Source organism: Heteronotia binoei, chromosome 6 (assembly GCF_032191835.1).
Source record: "Heteronotia binoei isolate CCM8104 ecotype False Entrance Well chromosome 6, APGP_CSIRO_Hbin_v1, whole genome shotgun sequence".
Taxonomy (NCBI): domain Eukaryota; kingdom Metazoa; phylum Chordata; class Lepidosauria; order Squamata; family Gekkonidae; genus Heteronotia; species Heteronotia binoei.
The window spans coordinates 55,710,484-55,731,598 of record NC_083228.1 but is presented as its reverse complement, the minus strand read 5'-3'; the positions used below and the strand labels follow the sequence as shown (position 1 = coordinate 55,731,598).

Here is a 21,115-nt window from a genome sequence, read left to right as displayed (position 1 = left end):
CCACATCAAAAGCAAGCTTTTTGCTTATGATGATAAAAATGAAATTTTACCTACACAGAACTATTTTTGTCTAGCACATGGAAATGATTAACAGAGGGAATGCACATTCCATTCTGATACCCATTTATTTGTTGAATATTTTGCATTTGGTGACAATGAATTTCAGTTTGAATATTCAGAACCTTTTGAATTTACATCTTAAAACAGTCTCTAAAGTATTTTGACATCAGAGTGTATGTCTGATTACTGTTTTATCCCTACCATATGTGGATCACAACCAACTGGACAATTGTTTGTGCAAAACTCACTGAAATCAATGGAAGCTCTGCAAAAGCATGAAAGTATGTGGCAGCACTTCCTATTCACTGCAATGGACTTGTATGGGAGAGCATCCAAGGGCATTTAATGGCTCCATGAGAAAGAAAAGACGAGCAGTATCAGCTGAAATGAAATCCAGGGTGAAAGAACTTCTAGAAATAACAGCTTTGGCAAGAGAGTAAAGTTCTTTTTCTCCTTGAAACACTCATTCTCTTTCAACTTCTGCAAAGCAGCTGTATTCATTTAAATACAATTTCTTCATTTACTAAACCACAAGTTACTATCCTAAGATTTAAAAAAAACCCAATTAGATAAAGCTGGATTTCACACATTTCCTGATCATCTTTTTTTAAAGAATCAGCATTGTAAATGTTTTTGTATGGTGACGGTCAAAAATAAACAGGACACCGTGTGTAGCTAAAAGTACCTTACTGTGCATTTCTGATCGAATGTTACTTCTATTTATAAGTATTTTTTTCATGTCTGGTCTCTGATCTCTGCATCTACCAAGAAACAATATAAATGCATACAGGGTAAAATTGTGGCGCCTTCATCGTCAATGGCAAATCTCCCATTGACTTCAAAAGAAGTAATCATTTCCTCAATATAAATTAGCATGACAGCTTTTAGGAACAAGACAGAGCAAGAAATTTCTGGCACAAATGGAGGGAGGAAGCTATTAGAACATCCAAAGAAAGGTTGTATCCATGTGATTCAAGAAGATCCAACAGATTATATGTTCATCTGGGAGCCATTCGCACCATCATTTAGTGTGATAACTTTTACTTGATTTTCTGTGATGAAATGCAACTACTGGCTGATTGTTAGATTCAAGGACTTCATTACCAGGGATCCCTTTCCAAATACATCACAGTGTGCCTCTTTCTTGTTAAATACTAGTGGTGTGCAAAAAACCCAAGCATTTTTCAGGTCCAGGTATAATAATATTTCCAAATCTCAATACTGGTATGGTATTCAAATTCAAGAAATATTTAGGAAACCCAATTTTTTTATGCTGCACTATACCCTATGGAGACCATTGGGTATAATGGAGAATTGAGCTGCAAGAGGACTCAGCCCAGGATTGGCCAGGCAAGAACTGGAGAGCTTTGTACAATCTCGGCTGAGGCTGGCTCCTCTTGCAGTTCCTGCCACCCCAGAACTGCAAGAGAGCTTGGAGCTCTGAGAGAAGATCAGTTGGGGCAGAAGGAGCTGCACTGCCTTGGCTGGGATTGGTTCCTCATGCAGGTTGATTTAAACCAAGCTGCAAGAGGACTCAGCTCCTGCCACCTGGGCTGGCTCCTTTTGGAGCTCAGTTTAAACTGAGCTGCAAGAGGAGCCAGCTGACCCAGCTAAAGTGGTGTGGACCTGTTAGCTTCTGCCACTCCCATAGATCCTGGATTGGCTCTTTTTGCAGCTCTTGTAGCTGCTGGAGAAGGCAGCCCTATCTGAGGTGAACTCATCTGGAAGGCACTGAAAGGGACCATGGTTCCTTTAAATGCCTTTTGTTTGTCTATCTGGAGGTCCCAACAATCCCAGGATTTCGGGGGCTTAGCCATTTTGGATAGACAAATAATATCAACAATCACTATCAAGCCTAATTAATACCCCAAAAATACTGGTAAAGTATTTGCTGGGTATTTTTTTTTCAGCTTGAAAAACAATATGTGATTGCATGTAATACATTTGAAAGCTAATCTATGATTGCAGGTACACTTTCAGAGTCTGAGCTGGTCTCAAAATATCATGTGTGACCTCGAACCCTCCCCCCCAATACCTTTTCCAAACCATAATCATTAACTAAGTTTGGTACCAAACCTGGACTTATTTTGCATCTTTAGGTTTAAAATCAGTCTGCAATACTCTGTCCTACTGTAAGTATAAGCAAGAATCCAAGCCTAAAATGTAGTTACATAGGCAGGATTGAGTTTCAATGCCTGAGGTCACTAAAATCAGCTAACAAGTTAGCTCTCTCACTCCACTGTGGTATCAAGTGTATTCTTCTGCTATCTCCAAATAAGCGTTCTTCTTCACTCCTATGGGAAAAGCAGAGTCCTTTGCTTGTACTCTCTCAATGAGAGCAGAGCCTACTCTCCATAGCCTAGTTTGCTTTAAATGTCTTGACACTTAAGGATATGGGTCCCAGACAGGAGGGCAAACTGCTGCTGCAAAACTTGAATCTATAGTTGTGTGCTAGAACTGACATTTCAAAATTTCCTGTTTTCTTTAATTAAATTTATCCCGAGCGTTGAGCCTAATCAATGTCTTAATCAACAGGTGTTTTACGAACCTCATTAGTTGTGAGAGTGAGGATTCGATCCAAGTCTTCTACAAGCTGCTTGAAAGTTGGTCTCTGCGAAGGCACTGCATGCCAACAATCTCTCATCATCATGTAGCTGTAGAAACCAGCATTTCACTGTGTTAATTAACTCCGTATGTTTATGACATGCAACTTTTCTATTCAGTAATACTTGCACTGCTGTTTAGCTGAAAGCCAGGGTGTGTTCACATGTTATAGTTTAGAATGCAGTACTCTTTATTTAAAAAACCTTTGTGGACAGGGAAATTCAGGATACAATGTGGTAATTATCTCCCACCTGCATTTGTGTCTTTACAAGCATCAATATACTATTATCACTTTTTAAAATGAAGCTCAGGAAAGAAATTAAGCAGTTAAATTTCAACAGAAACATATCTAATGATAGCAAATAGAACAATGGACCCTACAAAAAGCCCCTATTTTCATTAAAAAAAAGTTTGTCACTGATGTCTAAATGATGGGTGATTCAACTCTTCATTCTTCTTGTTCCTGAGCAGTTTTATTGTTGCTGTTTTTGTTTTACTTTAACAGCAGCACTGGAACATTAAATGTTTAGAGCACCAAGGTCTCTCCATCTCTCATACATCCTGGGTCCCATTTAAAAAATCCTTCTTGCTAGCTGCGTGTTGTATCACTGGGCAGGCACATTTAGTACTAGAACAATAACGCAGACCAGATTTCTCCTTCATGTATCTGTTTCTAACCTTTAAGTACATGCATAATTGCTAGCGTAAGATACAGTGTTGCCACTAAAATTTTATTTTTCATTTCCCTGACCAACTTTTGACAATTTTCCTGACCACCATTCAAATATAACTACAAGTTAAAAAATGAATAGATTGTGTTGCATTTATGCAAGGCTTAATGAAATGTTCCACACTATAACTACACAAGTCTCAACTGCAAAAATATTTGTCAAAGTAAAAGATTTAATATCAGCTTCTTTCGACATTAACTGGAGCAACATCTGTTTGACAATTGCACCAAAAATTACACCAAAATACAAACACCAATTCAAGTAAACTCTGAATGCTAACAAGTAGGAACTTTCCAAAGTTGGGGAAGTTTCACTTCACTTTCTGGTTCCAGAAAGTGTAATGAGCAGATCAGTAGCAAGAAAGGAGGTGGAATTTCTGAAATCTAGAGAAGCAGACAACCCTCATTTGCAAACTTTATGCATGGGAGAAGTCAGGAAAGAGGGTGAGAGAGCTGGTACTCGGTAAACTCCAGCGGGGACAAAATTTACTTTGCATGGCACAGAGTAGAAAGTACTAGTTGTCTGTGAAGTCCAACAGCAGCAAAACTCATTTGAAACTCTGTGCTGGGTTTAGCAGGAGACAAAATGTCCATTCCATACACAAGCATGACCCCAAAACATGCTCATCTATATATGTAAGTTAAATGCAGTACTAGCAGGTAGGGATGAAAACAGTTAGATGTTTAAAGTTTGTATGTTTTACTAAACATTCAAACTAGCCTTGCTTTGCAAATGCTACAGGCACACTTTGGTAATCATGCAGGGACAGAGCTCAACAAACACACTGCAGCAGCCATTACTGTTTGAGCCCACCCCACTGTGTATCGAAATTCCCAAGGTGCCCATAGGTTTAAAAAGGCAAGGAATCCTAATATAGAAAAGCACAAATGGATCTTTAAATGTAAGCTGCTGCTTTGGCCCAGTTTACGGTTGGAAAGCACATGATCCTGGACTATGGATGTATGTTTTAATATAGCAACCACTTTAGTTTAATGCAGCAACCACAGCAACTATCAAAAATTATATAATTTAAGCATTTAAGCATTAATAATCTATCCAGGAATGATCCTGGAATACAAAGGTAACCCTTTTGGAATACATTTTTTGTAATACATTTAAACATCCAATCTGTGAGTTAGTGAACAGGTCTGATCTATGTATAATTAAAATGACATATTAGTTTGTTGAGACCTGTGTAATTAGTACTGTCCTAAATCTGGCACTTACTGTTGAAATTTCCAAAGCTCTCCTATGGGAATTTGAGTCAGTTTGGTGTAGTGGTTAAATGTGTGGACTCTTATCTGGGAGAACTGGGTTTGATTCCCCACTCCTCCACATGCAGCTGCTGGAATGGCCTTGGCAAAGCCATACCTCTCACAGGAGCTGTCCTTGAAAGGGCTGCTTCTGTGAGAGCCCTCTCAGCCCCACCCACCTCACAGTGTGTTTGTTGTGGGGGAGGAAGATAAAGGAGATTTCTCTGATGCAGAGTAGAGGGCGGAATATAAATCCAATGTCGGAATATAAATCCAATGAGACTCTTATTCAGAGTGGAAGGCGGAATATAAATCCACGCCGTCTTCTTTTTATGCAACACCACATACATTGACAGATACAATACAATATACCTTTACACGCATGTCATAGCAATATATAACAGCTGCCCCATTATGTTACTATATGGCCTAGTAAGAAAGAATTCTTACAGTTCATTGGTACAATTGGCAGGCTTGTCCATTCTGTGCCCTTCTTTAAGCAGCTTGAAAAGCTCTTCCACTGGAATTCCTGGATATGGTGACCCTCCTAAAGTGAAGATCTCCCACATTAGTACACCAAATGACCATCTAAGGAAAAAGGAATAAAAATAACATTTAAAAGATGAAGGACTGGATTTATTAAGAACACCATAGTGAAATATCCCTTTAATAATTCCAAACACAGCTTCTTATTTCTTGAGCAAACATGTGCATATCTTAAAAAGATAGACTCTAGTTTTGGTGCACTTTCTGTTGTTCCAGTTGCAGCTATATGTGTGCAATGCCAGATGTCAAATCTATCTAGTGATTACTCACACATCTTCTGAAAACAAATCATCAGGTTTTTCTGCTTGAAGAAAACATGCTCCAAATAATGGTCTACAGTTCCTCTCATACAGCTAAGCACATCTTGCCCTGCATGCTGCCTGGATGGAAGACTACCTGATAACCTCACCTATGCTACAGTGAGCACACTGAAGAAAGAACATGGTATAACAAAAAGATCTGAGTTAAAACTGCAATAAGGGATATAAACATGATTAGGGGATAGCAAAACAGGTATATGAGGATATGTGCAAACAAGTTACAATGCTAACCACATGCACTTGCAAGTAAGATCCCACAATCCATCCAGAAATAAGGGCAAAAGTATTTAGATAAGAAGGTGGCCTTATGACTCCTTCTCGGAGACTTTAAAAGCTGTTGTTCCAATAAATTATACAAGACAGACAGGCCAGAAGTGGCTCTGGATTGACTTTGATCATGAAAGAGGCAAATCTGCATATCAGACACTTGTGCAGGGTGCTGACAGTGAAGATGAATATTAAGAAATAGGAAACAGATCACTCACAGTTACCGACTTCTTCATTGGCAAAGATACTAGTGATTCTCGTAATCCTTACATCTAAAGTAATGAAATAAACTATGCACTTTGCTAACAAACAGTACAATCTTAAGTCTCAAAATTAAAGAGCTGGAGACTCTAGTTTTTAAAAGTGTTGTTCTGAAGATGCTCCAAGCTATCCATTTATAACAACATTTTAGAGTGCTACATCTGTAAAAAGCTTCAAGGGAAGGAAACTTCTGCACTGACAAGAGGAAGTCAGTGTTTTCCTTCTTTCATGTGCTTTGAAGCCAGCCAGATTAGTAACAGAGCACTGGTTTGCAGTCTTCCAGAAAATCCTCACTTTCTAAGGCTCTCTCTCTCTCATATTAAATAGGAAATAAAACAGCAGCCACAATTTTTTAAAAGAAAAAAAGGAATACAAAAGTTAAAATCATCCATAACCATAAGTACTCCCAACACTAATTTCTGAGACAATGAGTCCATGATGCATGGGTGAAGGTGAAATAATTCATTGTTTTCTTTGATTCTGAAGTCTAATACAGTAAGATAAAATGCCTTGCACTGTTGTTTAAGAAATGAAATGCAGAGAAACTTGCTTTAGCTTCTTAACCCATCCAAATAAAAATGTCTGGCTTGTGTTAAATTAATTTCCCATGAGATATCAAAGGTTGAGATCAGGTTATCTGAAACATATTTTAATCTGTTGGATATTTTTTCTATTGCATGTCATTCAGTTTTCCTAGAAGAAGCTGTAAATTAATTAAGGAAGATAAAGGAAGGTTCTAAATTAAAATTACTTACACATCACTTTGATGTGTGTAAACTCGGTCAAATAGAGCTTCTGGTGCCATCCACTTTACAGGCAGCCGGCCCTTTACAGAAAAAGAAAAGTTAAAACATAGTTATCAAAGGGTTGTTATTTATTGGTCAATTTCAACAGTGAATCCGAAGGGGGGAAAGATTAATGGTATCTGCTGTAGCAAAAGCATGATGGCAAAGCAAATTAGTTCTGTATAATGTTCTATATAATATAGTTCTGTATAATGAGAAAATGTTTCCCTTTACTATGTTCCTTTGCTCATTAAATACAGTTGTTGTGACTCCCATTAACTCAAGACAGGATCAGATTTTAAAATTATAAAGCCTTCCTCAGTTGAAAGAAGACTTTCACTTAAAAGGAACTATTTGGATTCCAGCTCATCGCATTTAGGATTGGAGGAATCAGATGCTGATCAAGTTCAGCTGGTTGTCCCATCCCAAGGCTCAATTCTCCCAACATCAACCCTCCACAGAATCCTAATCACAGCTTGCCACAAACTGAAAGCTTTATGTGGCTATACACCAGAAGACTCAGGTAATGTTAGAAGCAGCCCTCTTTGAACATGGAAGGAAAGGATGCCTTTGCATAACATTCAGCCATTTAACAACACAATGTCAGCCCTGCATGCCTATGGGGGTTTCTAACTCTGCAAGAGGCAGCATGCTCAGAAATGCAACGTTTCTAAATAACCAAACAGGGAATTTTAAAACAATGCACCAGTGAAGCCTCATGTAACAAGCCCTTTCTCTATGCTCACTGTGTCAGGCTATGACACAATGAATGAATGTAGCATTAATATCTGCTTGCTCTGCCAAACAGATATTCATTTTTGACCAGTATAAACAGCTGTCCATAGTAAAGGCACAGTGTATAAATACGAAACACTTGTAGTTTAACCAGTGGATTGCCAAGTATGTCATAAAGTTTCTACTGACTCCAAACTAAGCTTTGAGTAATGCAAGCCCTGTACAAATTAAACCAAAACCAAATGTTAGCAATTACAAAATGGATGCATTCCACAAAATCATCCATTGATTACAAAGAGGCAAATTTATATTTATATTCAGTATCTAGCTAACTGTAAAAGAATGTGCTACATGTTTCATGGAGACTATAAAAAGCAAAGGCAAAACCTTATCCTTTAGAAAGAATCATGTAACACGTACTCTCCCAAGCTGTGTAAGCAGATAACCTTCTTTTCCTAGTAAAAAGGGGTTAGGAATCCCTACACACTTGCCTATTATTTTCATTTCTTTGATTAAAAGTTAGGCTGCTGTACAAGAAGTCCATTAGGAATACATTTGCCATACTTAAATGCACCGCTGAAAATAGTTACGAGCTTCAGAGATAAGGCTGCCATCCACTTACATTAGTAGTCTTTTTATAATAATCTATATTGTTGATATCTCTGGCCAATCCGAAGTCAGCTATTTTCATGACATTATTTTCAGTAACCAAAACATTTCTTGCTGCTAAATCTCGATGGATGCACTAGAAAAGAAAGAGGGGGGGGGGGAATGAATGTTCATAACTGAATACCACAAGCCACCCAGTTTGCTAACACCAGAGTTTACTCAGGTATATGCATGCCAGTGTAACAAAATATAAACATCAATTATGTCTGAATATTTCCAGTCTCCTCTTTACAACTGAAATATGAGATTAGGGCTGCCAAGCCTCCAGTGGGAGTGGGGAATCCCATTGTGGGGGGGAGGGGGAAGCAACCTCCTGTACTTACAGGAAATTGATTTAGGAAGTAACAAGGGTGACAAAGAATTCCTAGAGCTACCCTTGTCATTTCCTCTATTAACTTCTGGTAAGAGTACAAAGCTGTATTTTTTTAATCCCATTATGCTGTGCCCTCCCACATACAACTCTGTATGTTTGGGTGCTTCCATTTGCTACATGTGCAAAAGTTTCTTTTCTCACAAAACGGCAGACACAAAAAGGATGTGTCTGTGTGTGCAGGCTTCTGGACCACGGCCACCATGCAGAAGAGTGAACTGATTCACTGAGCATGATACAGCTACAGTAAAAAAATAAAAAAAATAGCTAAAGATCCTGCCTTGGCCTGTCCTGGACCCACAGATGAGCTTTTCATCACACATCAGCAAGTATTTGAAAAACGGATTTTTAAAAATGATTATGCACTAAAAGCTGACTCCTGCACCCGGGAGTAGATAAACAACCCCAGCTAGCAGTTATCATATGCCCAGTGAACATGAAAAATGATTTTTGGACACACACAACAGCCCATGAATAGTATTCCATTACAAAAATATACAACTATAGCAATACACAGTATAAAAAGCACATGATTATATGTTCAAATCCCTAGACTGAGGCACGGCTTTCTATACCTAAAACTAGGGTTGCCAAGTCCCCCTGGCCACCGGTGGAGGATGGGGGAGTAGGGCTGCCAGACAGATCCAGCTTGGGAAACTCCTGGAAATTTGGGGATGCAGCCTGGGGAGGACAGGGACCTCAACAGGATACAATGCCAAAGAGTCTACCCTCCAAAGCATCCATTTTTTTCCCAGGGGAACTGATCTCTGTAGCCTGGAGAGGAGTTCTAATAATGGGAGCTCCAGGCTTCACCTGGAGACTGGCATCCTTACCTAAAATATCTCCCAGAAGATTATTTTGTCTTTTTAAGGCCTTCTAGAAAGATGATTTTGTATCCATAAAAATCCCCAAGTAACATTTGCCAAACGCTCTCAAACTATGGACACTTTTCTTAAGAACCATTCAAAAATTTTCCAGCTATTTTTTTTTTTTTTTGTCTCCAAGTCCTGGCCCTAAAACACAGCCATATTGTCTACAGTGGGTAGAAAATAATTAGTTTCACCTTTCTTTATGAAAGCATTTAAAATCTGAAGATTATGATCAAGCCCTTTCCCCCAATGACCGCTAGAGAAATCTCATGGAAAATGCATTTGAACTCAATATTATGCTGCAATACGAGGCCCTCCATCAGCTCAATCAAAACGTTTGTTCATTCAGAGCTGCACACTGCATTGTATCAAAGCCTGTTACTGAAAGAGTTTTTTCTCCAAGTATTTCCAATTTAAACTCCATTAATATATTTTTATCAAGTTTTGCTTTCATGTGACATTGGCCTGACAGAGTTCCAAGCCAGCAATGGGATTTAAGGTGGCAACGTTTCATAGATGTATTTAAAAACAAAACAATTGTGCTATCAAGAATGGCAAATTAAATTGCACAGACCTTTTGTTAAATTATTGAAACAAAGTTTATCTGTGGCCCTCTTAATTTACATGTTAACTTTGAAAACTAAAGCTTCCTAGAGTTTTTTCCTTGCTTTAGAAGCTTTTTAATAACAAAATTTTGAAGTGGCCTCCTGTTTTAGCCTTTCTTCCCTTCATATCAGCACCTTTTTGAAACTGTGCAATTGACCTTTCTTGACTCATAAAGGAAGTCCTGCCTATTGATAGATACCATAGCTTGGTTTAAGCATTTCTGTCCAAGTAATAAAAGGCAGAAGGAAAAAGAGAAAGATGTTATGAAACATTCTACTTTTTAAATACATTTTATCCTACTTTTTTTCGGGAGCAAAAGGCACATTGTAATGTCTGTGCTTTAAATTTGAAGTTATTATTAATAATGCTTTAGTCTGATTCTATCTACAATATTCTGGTCTGGCTTTAAATACATTTTAAAACAAACAACAAAATAAAACATAATAACATTTCAACAAGATCAACACCCACACCCATATCCAATTGTTATATCTAATACTGAACATAGGTCCAAAGGAAAGATTGAAAAACCAACACTATAGACCTATGCACACAAAGGGATTTTTCTACAACCTCAGGAAACCCTAAAATTAAAAGAATTATGGATTTTTTAAAATCCAAAATTTAAAGAAACAAAATCTTATGATCCTACAGCATGAGATTTTCAACTGCCATTCTACGGGGTTGCTGAAAAACTCCAGTAACCAAGAATGAGAGAAGAAAGAGAAGACAGGGACAGAGGGAAGAAAAAGGCAGTGTCAGCTGACTTAGGAGATTCTGTAAGCTTTCAAAGAAAGAAACATTCAGAGGTGGTTTTCTATGGACTGCCTCCACATCACAACCCTAGTATTCCTTGGAGGTCTCTCATCTAAATACTGGTCAGGTTTAGACTACCATATTATTTATTTATTTATTTCATTACATTAAGCTTATATCCTGCCCTCTCCGCAAGCGGAGTCAGGGTGGCTCACAACATTACATTACTACCATTAAAACCAATAAAACATATAAAACATAATTGCATATTAAATTATTTAAATTATTTAAAACCATTTCATGGTGCTGTATTAATACAATACAATATAGGCGGTTCTGAAAATTCGGTGGTGACCACCGGTACTCTACATGGTGCTCTACATGATGTCCAGTGGCAGCTCTCTCTCAGTTAGATATCGAAGGCCTGTCAAAACAATTCGGTCTTACAGGCCCTGCGGAACATAGGCAGATCCCGCAGGGCCCTTATGGCCTCCAGGAGAGCATTCCAGAGTTCTGGCCCTGCCACCGAGAAAGCCCTGGTTCATGTCATACACATCCTGGCTTCTTTTGGTCCAGGGATGGACAGTAGATTTTTTGTCCCTGAACGCAGTGCTCTCTGGAGGATATACGGAGAAAAGCGGTCCCGCAGATAGACAGGTCCCTGACCATAAAGGGCTTTAAAGGTCAGTACCAACACCTTGAAATGAACTCAGAACACAAAAGGAAGCCAGTGCAGCTCTTTCAGCACTGGCTGAATGTGCTCCCATCGAGGGAGTCTCATTAACAGATGTGCCGCAGCGTTCTGCACTAGCTATAGTCTCCGGGTTAGCGTCAAGGGTAGCCCCATGTAGAGAGCATTACAGTGATCTATTCTTGAGGTGACCGTAGCATGGATCACCATTGCTAAGTCGTTATGCTCCAGGAACAGGGCCAGCTGCCGCACCCGCCGAAGGTGAAAAAAGGCGTATCTAACAGTGGCTGCTACTTGGGCCTTCATTGTAAGGGAGGACTCAAGGAGCATGCCCAAGCTCCTGACCTTAGGGGCCAGTATTAATGGCACCCTGTCAAGAGCCGGCAGATGAACCTCTCCCCCCGGACCACCCCGACTCAGATAGAGAACCTCCGTCTTCGTCAGATTCAGCTTCAGCTGGCTCAGCCTGAGCCAAGAAGCCACGGCTTGAAGAGCCAGGTCTAGATTTTCTGGGGTACAGTCGGACTGGCCACCCATCAATAGATAGAGCTGGGTGTCATCAGCATATTGATGACAACCCAGTCCATACCTCCTGACAATCTGGGCAAGGGGATGCATATATTTGTTAAATAGCATCGGGGATAGGACCGCTCCCTGTGGCACCCCACAACTAAGAGAGTGCCTCTGAGATGCTTCCTCCTCTATCACCACCCTTTGTCCCCGATCTTGGCAATCTGGCTGGTGTACCATCCGCCTAACGCGCCGGCCAGTGCCTTACCATCCCTGATGGAGGCTGTAGCAGGCTGGGCATTGGAGCATCCTCGACTTATAGTCCTGGGTGACTTTAACGTCCATTTCGAGGACGCAGCTTCCATTCAGGCGACGGACCTAGTGCTTTCCATGGCAGCACTAGGACTCTCCCAATATATAACAGTGCCCACGTATCGGGCTGGGCACACACTAGACCTGATCTTTGCAGCGGAAGTTTACCCAAAAGGAAGATGACCCTGCATGTAAGGTAACTGCCCTAACTAAAAAAAAATTAGGTGCAAAAAGTTTTAATTATACATACTTATTGTACATACTTATTATTTATTATTTATCATATTTATTAAATTAAATTTTTAAAAACAGGGCTTAGGGCAGGGGTATCATATGAACATATGAAGCTGCCTTATACTGAATCAGACCCTTGGTCCATCAAAGTCAGTATTGTCTTCTCAGACTGGCAGCAGCTCTCCAGGGTCTCAAGCTGAGGTTTTCCACACCTGTTTGCCTGGACCCTTTTTTGGAGATGCCAGGGATTGAACCTGTTGAATTTATTTGTTATGAGGGCCAGAGATAACATAAATGAGACCTTGTTGGGCCGGGCCATGTTAGACCAGGCCATGTGTGTACCTATTTAAAAGTAGGTAGCAGAGATACAAACTTTAAAAAGGACAAAGACAAGCACAATTATTTTTTTTTAAAAAAAAATCCTTAAAATATGCTTAAAACATTAGAACTCATTAGTCTTAAAGGTGCTTTCTTTGTATTTCTCCCATGGGATCCAGGGAACTGGGCAAAGGAAGCTCTGGCTCTTTCCTTCCTTCCCCAGGGGACCAGCAGGGGAAGGAGCTTCAGCCAATACAAGAAAGAGAGTCTTGGCTCAGTAGCTGTGCTGTGCAACTAAGAGAGCCTGGTAGGGTTGCAAATCCCCAAGTGGTGGCAGGGGATCACCCAGTTTGGAGGCCCTCCCCTTGCTTTAGGGTCATCATAAAGTTGGGGGAAGGAAATGTCTGCTGAACATTCCATTATTCCCTAAGGAAGAAGGAATCAGATGACAACCGGTTGCTTGGGGGCCAGATAGGAGCCCTCTGGGGGCCTGATCTGGCCCCCAGGATGCATATTTGACACACCTGGCTTAGGGTATTATATAGAAGTGGGATACATTCATATAATAAATACATAATTCAAACAGTTAAAATAAAGTAAAAAGCACAAGAATCAGCATAATAGATGATGCTAGAAACTTCCAGTTGTACCACTGCCTCATGGGGATAGGCGTGCCAGACAAATGAGACAATTGCTGTTTTCAACCAAATTGCCTGGAGGAACATCACTGCCATACAGGCCTTGTGGAACTGCAATAGGTCCCACAAGGCACAGATGTTCTTTGGCAGAGAGTTCCACCAAGTTAGAGGTGGAACTCTCTGGATGACAGCCAGATATCTCTCGGGCCGGGGACCATCATTAAGTTCTTATCTGCCAAGCGCAATGCTCTTCTGGGGGTATTTCAGGAGAGGTAGCTTGTAACTTACAGGGAAATGCAAGACACACCGCTCCTCTTCTTGACAACACATCTTTCTTTTCATCTCCCTCCTTGATATCTCTTTTAATACCAAAAGGTATAAAATTATTTTATTGCAAGCTTCAACTGCTTGTTACAAAGTGTCCTGTTTGCCTTTTTTTTCATTATACTATATTGAATGTCTCAGTAGCCTGTTTATTGTTCAAATAACAAGATATCTTCTCACGGTCCTCAGTTCCTGGATGGTGTAAACACATTGCACTATCCTCTCATTATATCTGTCCAATAAATGGTTCCCTGAGGAAAAAATAGCTACTGAAAAGTAAATACTGAGTTATTTGAAGAACCAGAATGTACAGTCCTAACTGCTATACTCCTTTTTATTTTTCTCAATCATGACTGCTCTCCACTTCTTAAAAGCTCTACCTTCTGACAAATATTTCATTTTCTTGGTCCAGTTCTTTCTTGGCTGGCACTGACTCAAGGATACAACTTTGATTATCCTTTCTGGGAAGGAGATCATGTAAACTTCTGTAACAACTATACTTTTACTTCTGGAGGTGGTAATCATGAAGAAAAGGTTATATGATCCAGAGGTTCACTGTGCTTTCTCATGACAGATTCCTTCTCACCATCCTTACACATAACTAGTACCAAACAAGTATTGCTCACTGCTAGCTAAATGTTATCCCTGGAAATTCTCATTTACCAGGCCAGAAACTACTTGCAAGAAAGTCATCTAATGCCACATCTGCAATTATTGCACTAATAATATGAGAAATAAAATGTTGCCTCTTACTCTTTACCACCATTTTCCTTCCAAAGGTTGCATGAGTGAAAAATGATCATTGGAGCAAATGGCTATCTATAAACGCACAGCAGTAGACAATTGTTTTAATAAACACGACAGTAATAGACAAATTCATTCTACTAAACCTTACAAATACACAAGGATGAAGTAACAAAAAAACAATACAAAGAATCAAAATCCTTTCACAATACTCCACTTTGTGAATACATATTTGTATTTCCCCCCATAGAATTATATAAATTGACATTATGATACTTCATGTAAAAGCACTTTCTCAATGAAACCATGGATGAGGACATTCATCAGCTCTGCTCCTGCAAAATGTCATCCCATCTGTCCTCTGCAACCACTGACTGCCAAGCAATGCTAACTGCAAGGTTCTGTCTACCTCTGCTATTTCTCAACAGTGACAGCTAGTTCACTCCCTCCCCACAACATCGTTTTTGGATGCACAGCCTTCCACCTACTGCTAGATCTTCTAAACTGGAGATACTAGGGATTGAACCTCAGACCTTCTGCTTGCCAATCAGATGCTCTGCCACTGAGTCACATGCTCACGATTCTTTAGATTCAGAAGTATGTTATGTACAAAGCCAGGGTCTCAGTTCAGAAGACATGAACACCAACAGCTACTTTCTTGACCATGCAAAGCCTGTTTAGACATCCAAATCACCCTCCCCTGAACAAGGGTAAAAATATTTCAGTGCCTCAAAAACTCAAAAACACTTTAGGTTGATTTTCTTTATTCTAGTTTTCTACCAAAATAAATATTAAAAAATGACACATCCCTCTTGTTGATGATTCAAACGTTGTACTGAGAAATGTCACAATTTCAGATGTCATGAATACCACATGTGGAACACTGATTACTGAGATTGCTTTAATGATGTGTTGTAAAGTCAGAAAGGCAGGATATAAATTTGTAAAATAAAAATAAAATTTGTTGCATCTGCCTGGTTGCTCCTTAAATACAGCATTGTTGCTGATAGTTGCTTGGTAGCAGAGTTTCATCTCTTCTACTATCAGGGTTGTGACCAGGGTAATCTTGTGCCTGAACCAGCACTAACAGAGGTAACTTTGCATCCCCATCAACATCTTATCTGGTCTATTATGTAGAATAGTGTGATGTATTCATGGGGCTGGTTATGAATACCTTGAATTTTCCTGCTCATTCTAAATACAACACATAGCTATGGAGGATATGGGTCTCCAAGGACTGAATATCCAAATTTTGCTGCTTCAGCTTGTTTTCTTATCAAGCAAATATTAAGTAGACAAGTAACTAATTTGTTCAGAGAATCCTACCTCCCCACCCCCACCCCCAGTTAACAAAAACTGATAATCTGCAATTCCCTTCAAACCTCTAGAGATCTGAATAACTCTCATTTTCATATCCAGTCAGGTAGCTGGATGCTACTCTCTGCATTTATTAAGGTAAATCTCAAGATTATATATTTGTTGCCTGTTTGACTATAAGGTTCTCACCTTATCTACATGAATATTTGAACCCATGCTTCCCTAAATTCTTTTTGTGACATGAGGTGCTGAAGATTGATTTTTTTTCCCCTCACTTAATTTTAACAGAAACCTTAATAAGCACAAGTTTGTGTTTTGATTACTCAGGCATATATTTGTGCCTCAAATTAAATACAGTGCTTTAGTGGAATTTTTATGAACAAGTCTGCTAGTAAAAATGCCTACTAATACTTTTTAAAAAGCTGAACCTACCATTCAGATTGATTAGCCGAAAACTTCAAAGTAGGGGGTGGACAATTTTTTCAACACTAAAGGCTACTTGCATTTTTTCGTACCCATAACCAACATAATTGGAAAAAATATTTCTATCAACATGGTGGCTGACAGCTGCACCTTTTGGAAGTGTTCTACAATGCCATATTAAGCAAGGGGAGGCTGACTCTGGCCTGTGCCTGGTATTTTTTATGTGAGTGAAAATGTCCTCTTCAGCTTCCACTGCCAGCTAGAATGACCAATCATCCCGCTACATTTTTTTTATCTGAGGCACTCCTTCAGCCTACGGAACCCTCCTCCAACGGTTCTTCTGACAGAGAAAGGTTTACATTGGATGAAAACTGCAAACTTTGCTGAATGGAGTGGTAAGAAGCAAGCAACGGACACCAAACAGTCTAATACCTTGAGACAGTTCCCTAAATCTATGAGGTGAAATTAAGAATAATAAAATATTTTAAAGCAATAAAATTTGCATATGACTTGTTTCCTCTGAGCCCTTAAATTCTTATCCAGGTGTTATGAAGATGTATTACTGCTGTCATTTTTACCACTGTTGACAATACTGGGCTGGTTCTCAGATGGCGTCAGTATGTAAACATTATGTGTGGATCATTCCTGTCCACCTCTTGTGACAGTAAGGTGTGGCTGCCCTATTTCTGGGTCTGCAAAATACCTACATATTTGATGGAATATTGAATAGTTCTGATTTGCATAAAATAACTGAGTGTTTAAGTCTCCTCTTTAACTCTTTTTTTTGTGGATAAAACATCAGGGTGGTACATTACTTCAACAACTGTAGTAGGTTTGGGGGGGGGGGTACAGTTCCAATCCCTGTTTACCATGGAAAAGGGGTAACATTCATTCTTTCACAGTCTAAATGGTCTTTTGTAGAACTGGATCAATCTCTCTAGTTCAGCATCTTGTTTCACACAATGGCCAATCAGTTAGTTTGGGGGGGCCCACAACAAGGTATGGAGGCCAAAGCCTTCATCAGTGTAGCTTCCTTGCATTTATATTGAGGTTACTGCCTCTGGATGTGGAAGTCCCCTTTAGTTGCCATTAGGGTTGAGCACAAAGCACAAAAATGTGGTTTGGTTTGTAATTCTTGGCCAAACTAAACCAATAGCTGGCCCACCTCCTGGTGGACTTAGCTTTGCTGCCACCACTGAAAGACGCCCAACCAATATAGTCCCTGGGATGGAGTGCCCTTTTTCCCTGCCAGCACCACCTCCCCCACCATGGGACTAGTAGTGATGAGAACTGATGGTGGAAGGAACTGAAAGAGCCAAGTTCAGACTTCTCCTCCTGAGCCAGAAACCTGTCGTCTAGGTCACCTGGGTCCAGTTGCTCAGTCTAGATCACCTCACAGGAGGTGGTGGTAGTAGGGATGGGGTATGAAATGAATGCAGAACTTTACATGTGCTGGAGCTCTTAGCATGTATTGTACAACTGAGATGGCTTTGGAAGGTAATGTTGATCTTCTTCATCAAATTTTAAAACACTGATTTGTAAATGTGGCAAAGAAGTTGCAATGCAACACAAAACTGCCTTGGGCATCATTTTATAGCCTGCAAGCTCTAAGTTGCTCATCTCTGCATTGAAAAGCAAGAAACATTTTTACATAATTGGCTTACTTTTTGGGATGCCAAGTATTCCATGCCTCTTGCCAACTGGTATGTACATGAGACTAAATCTTTAAATGTCATCTGCTCTTCAGGTACCCGGTTAATGTCAAATGAATATTCCATTCCTGGTGGTCGCCGTGCTCTCAAGTACTCTCGCAAATTCCCTTTGGAAGCATATTCCACAAGCACATACAGGGGTCCTTTAAATAGGCAAACATACAAGAAAGAAAGAAAAATCAGAACATATGTGTTTGGTGCCATTTTACCTACAAGACGAGTGGAAGAACCTGCATTTCTGATTCAAGGAAGATACACTTTGCAATCAGTTATTATGTAAAATGAGAGTTCCGTGTCTCATCCAAACTCTATTATACAAACTTGAATCTCCGTGCAAACATAGCATCTGTCTTTCTCCATATAGAGCTACTGATCTCCACACCCCCTCAAATTGAAGAATATTTAAAGACAGTAGATATCTCTAGCTACGTTTTAACCATCCTTTCCCAATAATTCCTCTCCAGTAACCAGCATATCCTTAATCATGTTGTGAATGATTTTAAATGTTATGATTAACACAAACGCAATGATATGGAAAAATGCCTTTTGCTTTCTATTCCATCTCTGTCTCATAATAAATACTTCTTCTGCAACTCCCACAACAAGGAATCAGGAAGCTCCACCAAATGGGCAGCTTGTAGTTATACACACATCATGGCTCCACTGAGGGATCAGGTTAATTTTTCATCCAGATTCTGCCTCCCTAGACAGTTTTTATCCTTCTCTTACCTAGTGTTCAGTTACATAAAGAGAAAAGCAAGATACAGGAATGAAGGAGAACAAAATGAACAATTATATTAACCCAGAACTCAAACTTTTTCTGCTACTTCAGACCAACATGGCTAGCCACATGAATCTATATTAATCCATTTACTCTTTAGATTGGAGGGAAGTACAGTGTGAATCAGGGAAAATGAAACAGAAAAAACGGCAGTATGTCCAATAACATAGCAATTCAATACATAATATTTTTTTTAAAAATTGCTGACCCTAGTTTCCAGTGTAAGACACTACCTCCTAAGCCTTTTCAGTATAAATAAGTAGGACAGGGGTCCCCAGTGTGGTGTCTATGGGCACCATGGCACCTGTCCACACTTCTCCTGGTGCCCACCAAGTGTTTTTACAAAATGGGTAGTGTCAGGTGGGACGCTTGCACAGCAAGGCTTTTGACTTGTTCTGGAGATCAAATTGGCTGGGCAAATTAAAATAACATTGTTTCAGCAGCAACTGCCACCACAATGTTGGTATTATTTTCTTCTACTCCTCTTTACTATCTTTCTTATTCCCTGCACTTAAGTTTCCTCTATCTGTGTGGTTGCACCTCCTATAAATCAAATCTCTTCTTCTTCCTCTCCTGTGGCAGCCATTTTGTGACTGAGGCAATCACCCTGTATCAGAATTCCAAAGATGCATGAAGGCTCTAAAAGGTTGGGGACCCCTGAATTAGATCATCTTTCAGCTCCTTTCTGCTCCCATAAAAAAATTAAATCACAATTTCATTTGCATGCCACTTTCATATACACTATATAAAGAAGCTACATTAATCTCATTCCTTACCATCCTGAGTACATGCCCCTAGGAGATTGATAATATTTTTGTGCCTCCCTATCATCTTCATCATCTCCATTTCAGACACCAAGTCAGACAGGTCTTTTTCTGTAGCGTCATCTGCAAAAGAAATAAGATGTGCTCACAAAGTTATCTAGTCTACTTGATTCTTGATTCTGCTTGATTCACTTTTCTTCAGTAACCACAACATTGATCTGTTATAGCATATTCCAGGGATGGCCAATGGTAGCTCTCCAGATGTTTTTTTGCCTACACTTCCATCAGCCCCAGCCATTGGCCACCCCTGCCATATTCAACTGCTGAAATGAAATTCAAAGATTGATAACTCATGGAAATAAATGCAGGCTTTCATAGCTTGAAGGGTTGTTTTCTGTTAACTTCACTCGCAAGTCCAATTTCAAAGTGGACTGCTGCTCTTTTGTCAGGGATTTGTCAGTCCCGATCTGCTCCATGGAAAAAAGCAATGGAAAACATACATATAGTCACAGCCAATCAGACAACATAGATAGGATTAGTATAAAAATTTTGGTTACAACATGATACTGGTCTGTTTTGCATTTAAACATCTTTATCTAGGCCTTAAATACTTATATGAAGTATTTCAGTATTCTAAGAAAAAACTTCTGAGAGGCTAATACACATCTCATTCTGCCTACTATCCCAACTGTCCATGTTTGGGACTAGTGGTTTTTCCTTGTCCACTGAATGCATCATCCCTCTTTTTCTCCAGTCACTTTAATGCATCACCTAAGCCAGGGTCCCCCAATGTGGTGTGTACCATGCCGTGTTGGTACTTCTTTTGGCACTTGCCAAGCTTTTCAGACAGTGAGTGTGGCCACTATAAGGGAGGGCTTGTTATTCACTGCCTTCATTCAAATAAATGGATTTTCCACTGGAGGATCAGAAAAATTCATAAGCACCTGGCTTTGCCTCAGTCAGTATGTCGTTCCATTCCCGCTTCATGCTTTCAATTTTTCCAAGAGGCATGAGGAGGGAAGAATTACATTTGGCTTTCTCCAGCAGCCATTTAGGGTTTCACTCGTGGAAGCCTCATTTTGGGATAGTAAATCAACACCCCCTCTCAGAATTCCAAATGTGCTGCAGGCTCAGTTGGGAACCCTGCCCTAAGCAGTGAAACAAAATAGAGCTTTTGTATCTTCTCTTCTTTCTTACCACATAGCTGCTTTTTAAGTTTCCCCTCCAAAGTGGATCAACTATATCCCCCTAAACAGAGTTACACCCCTCTACTATTCTACTCTTCTGTGAGTCAATGAACTTAGAAGACTGTCTGTTTAGGACTGTACTGTAAATCTCGGACATGCATTCTGCTTAATTAGTTATCACTAGGGACGTGCAATTTTTAACAAATAAATATTTTTTTGTTTGGGTCTATTGGACCTGGGGAAAAAATCCATATTTCTATAAAGTCCCAGATCCCAGTATTGGTAAAGTATATGAACTGTGATTTATTTTTTAATTTTTTTTTGTCCA

At 39.6% G+C, this 21,115-nt stretch overlaps 1 protein-coding gene across 9 annotated transcripts in view; it reads right to left on the bottom strand.

Annotated features, from left to right (window-relative positions):
* The window catches only part of FGFR2 (fibroblast growth factor receptor 2), a 191,528-nt gene that overhangs the window by 2,134 nt on the left and 168,279 nt on the right, over positions 1-21,115 (bottom strand). For all 9 annotated transcript variants that reach the window (XM_060241496.1, XM_060241493.1, XM_060241497.1 and 6 more), the window contains 6 exons: positions 19,613-19,723; positions 18,008-18,198; positions 8,185-8,307; positions 6,798-6,868; positions 5,099-5,236; positions 2,609-2,714 (listed from right to left, as the gene is read on the bottom strand). In XM_060241496.1, the coding sequence (XP_060097479.1) occupies positions 2,609-2,714; positions 5,099-5,236; positions 6,798-6,868; positions 8,185-8,307; positions 18,008-18,198; positions 19,613-19,723 (740 nt within the window). The remainder of the gene's footprint in view (positions 1-2,608; positions 2,715-5,098; positions 5,237-6,797; positions 6,869-8,184; positions 8,308-18,007; positions 18,199-19,612; positions 19,724-21,115) is intronic.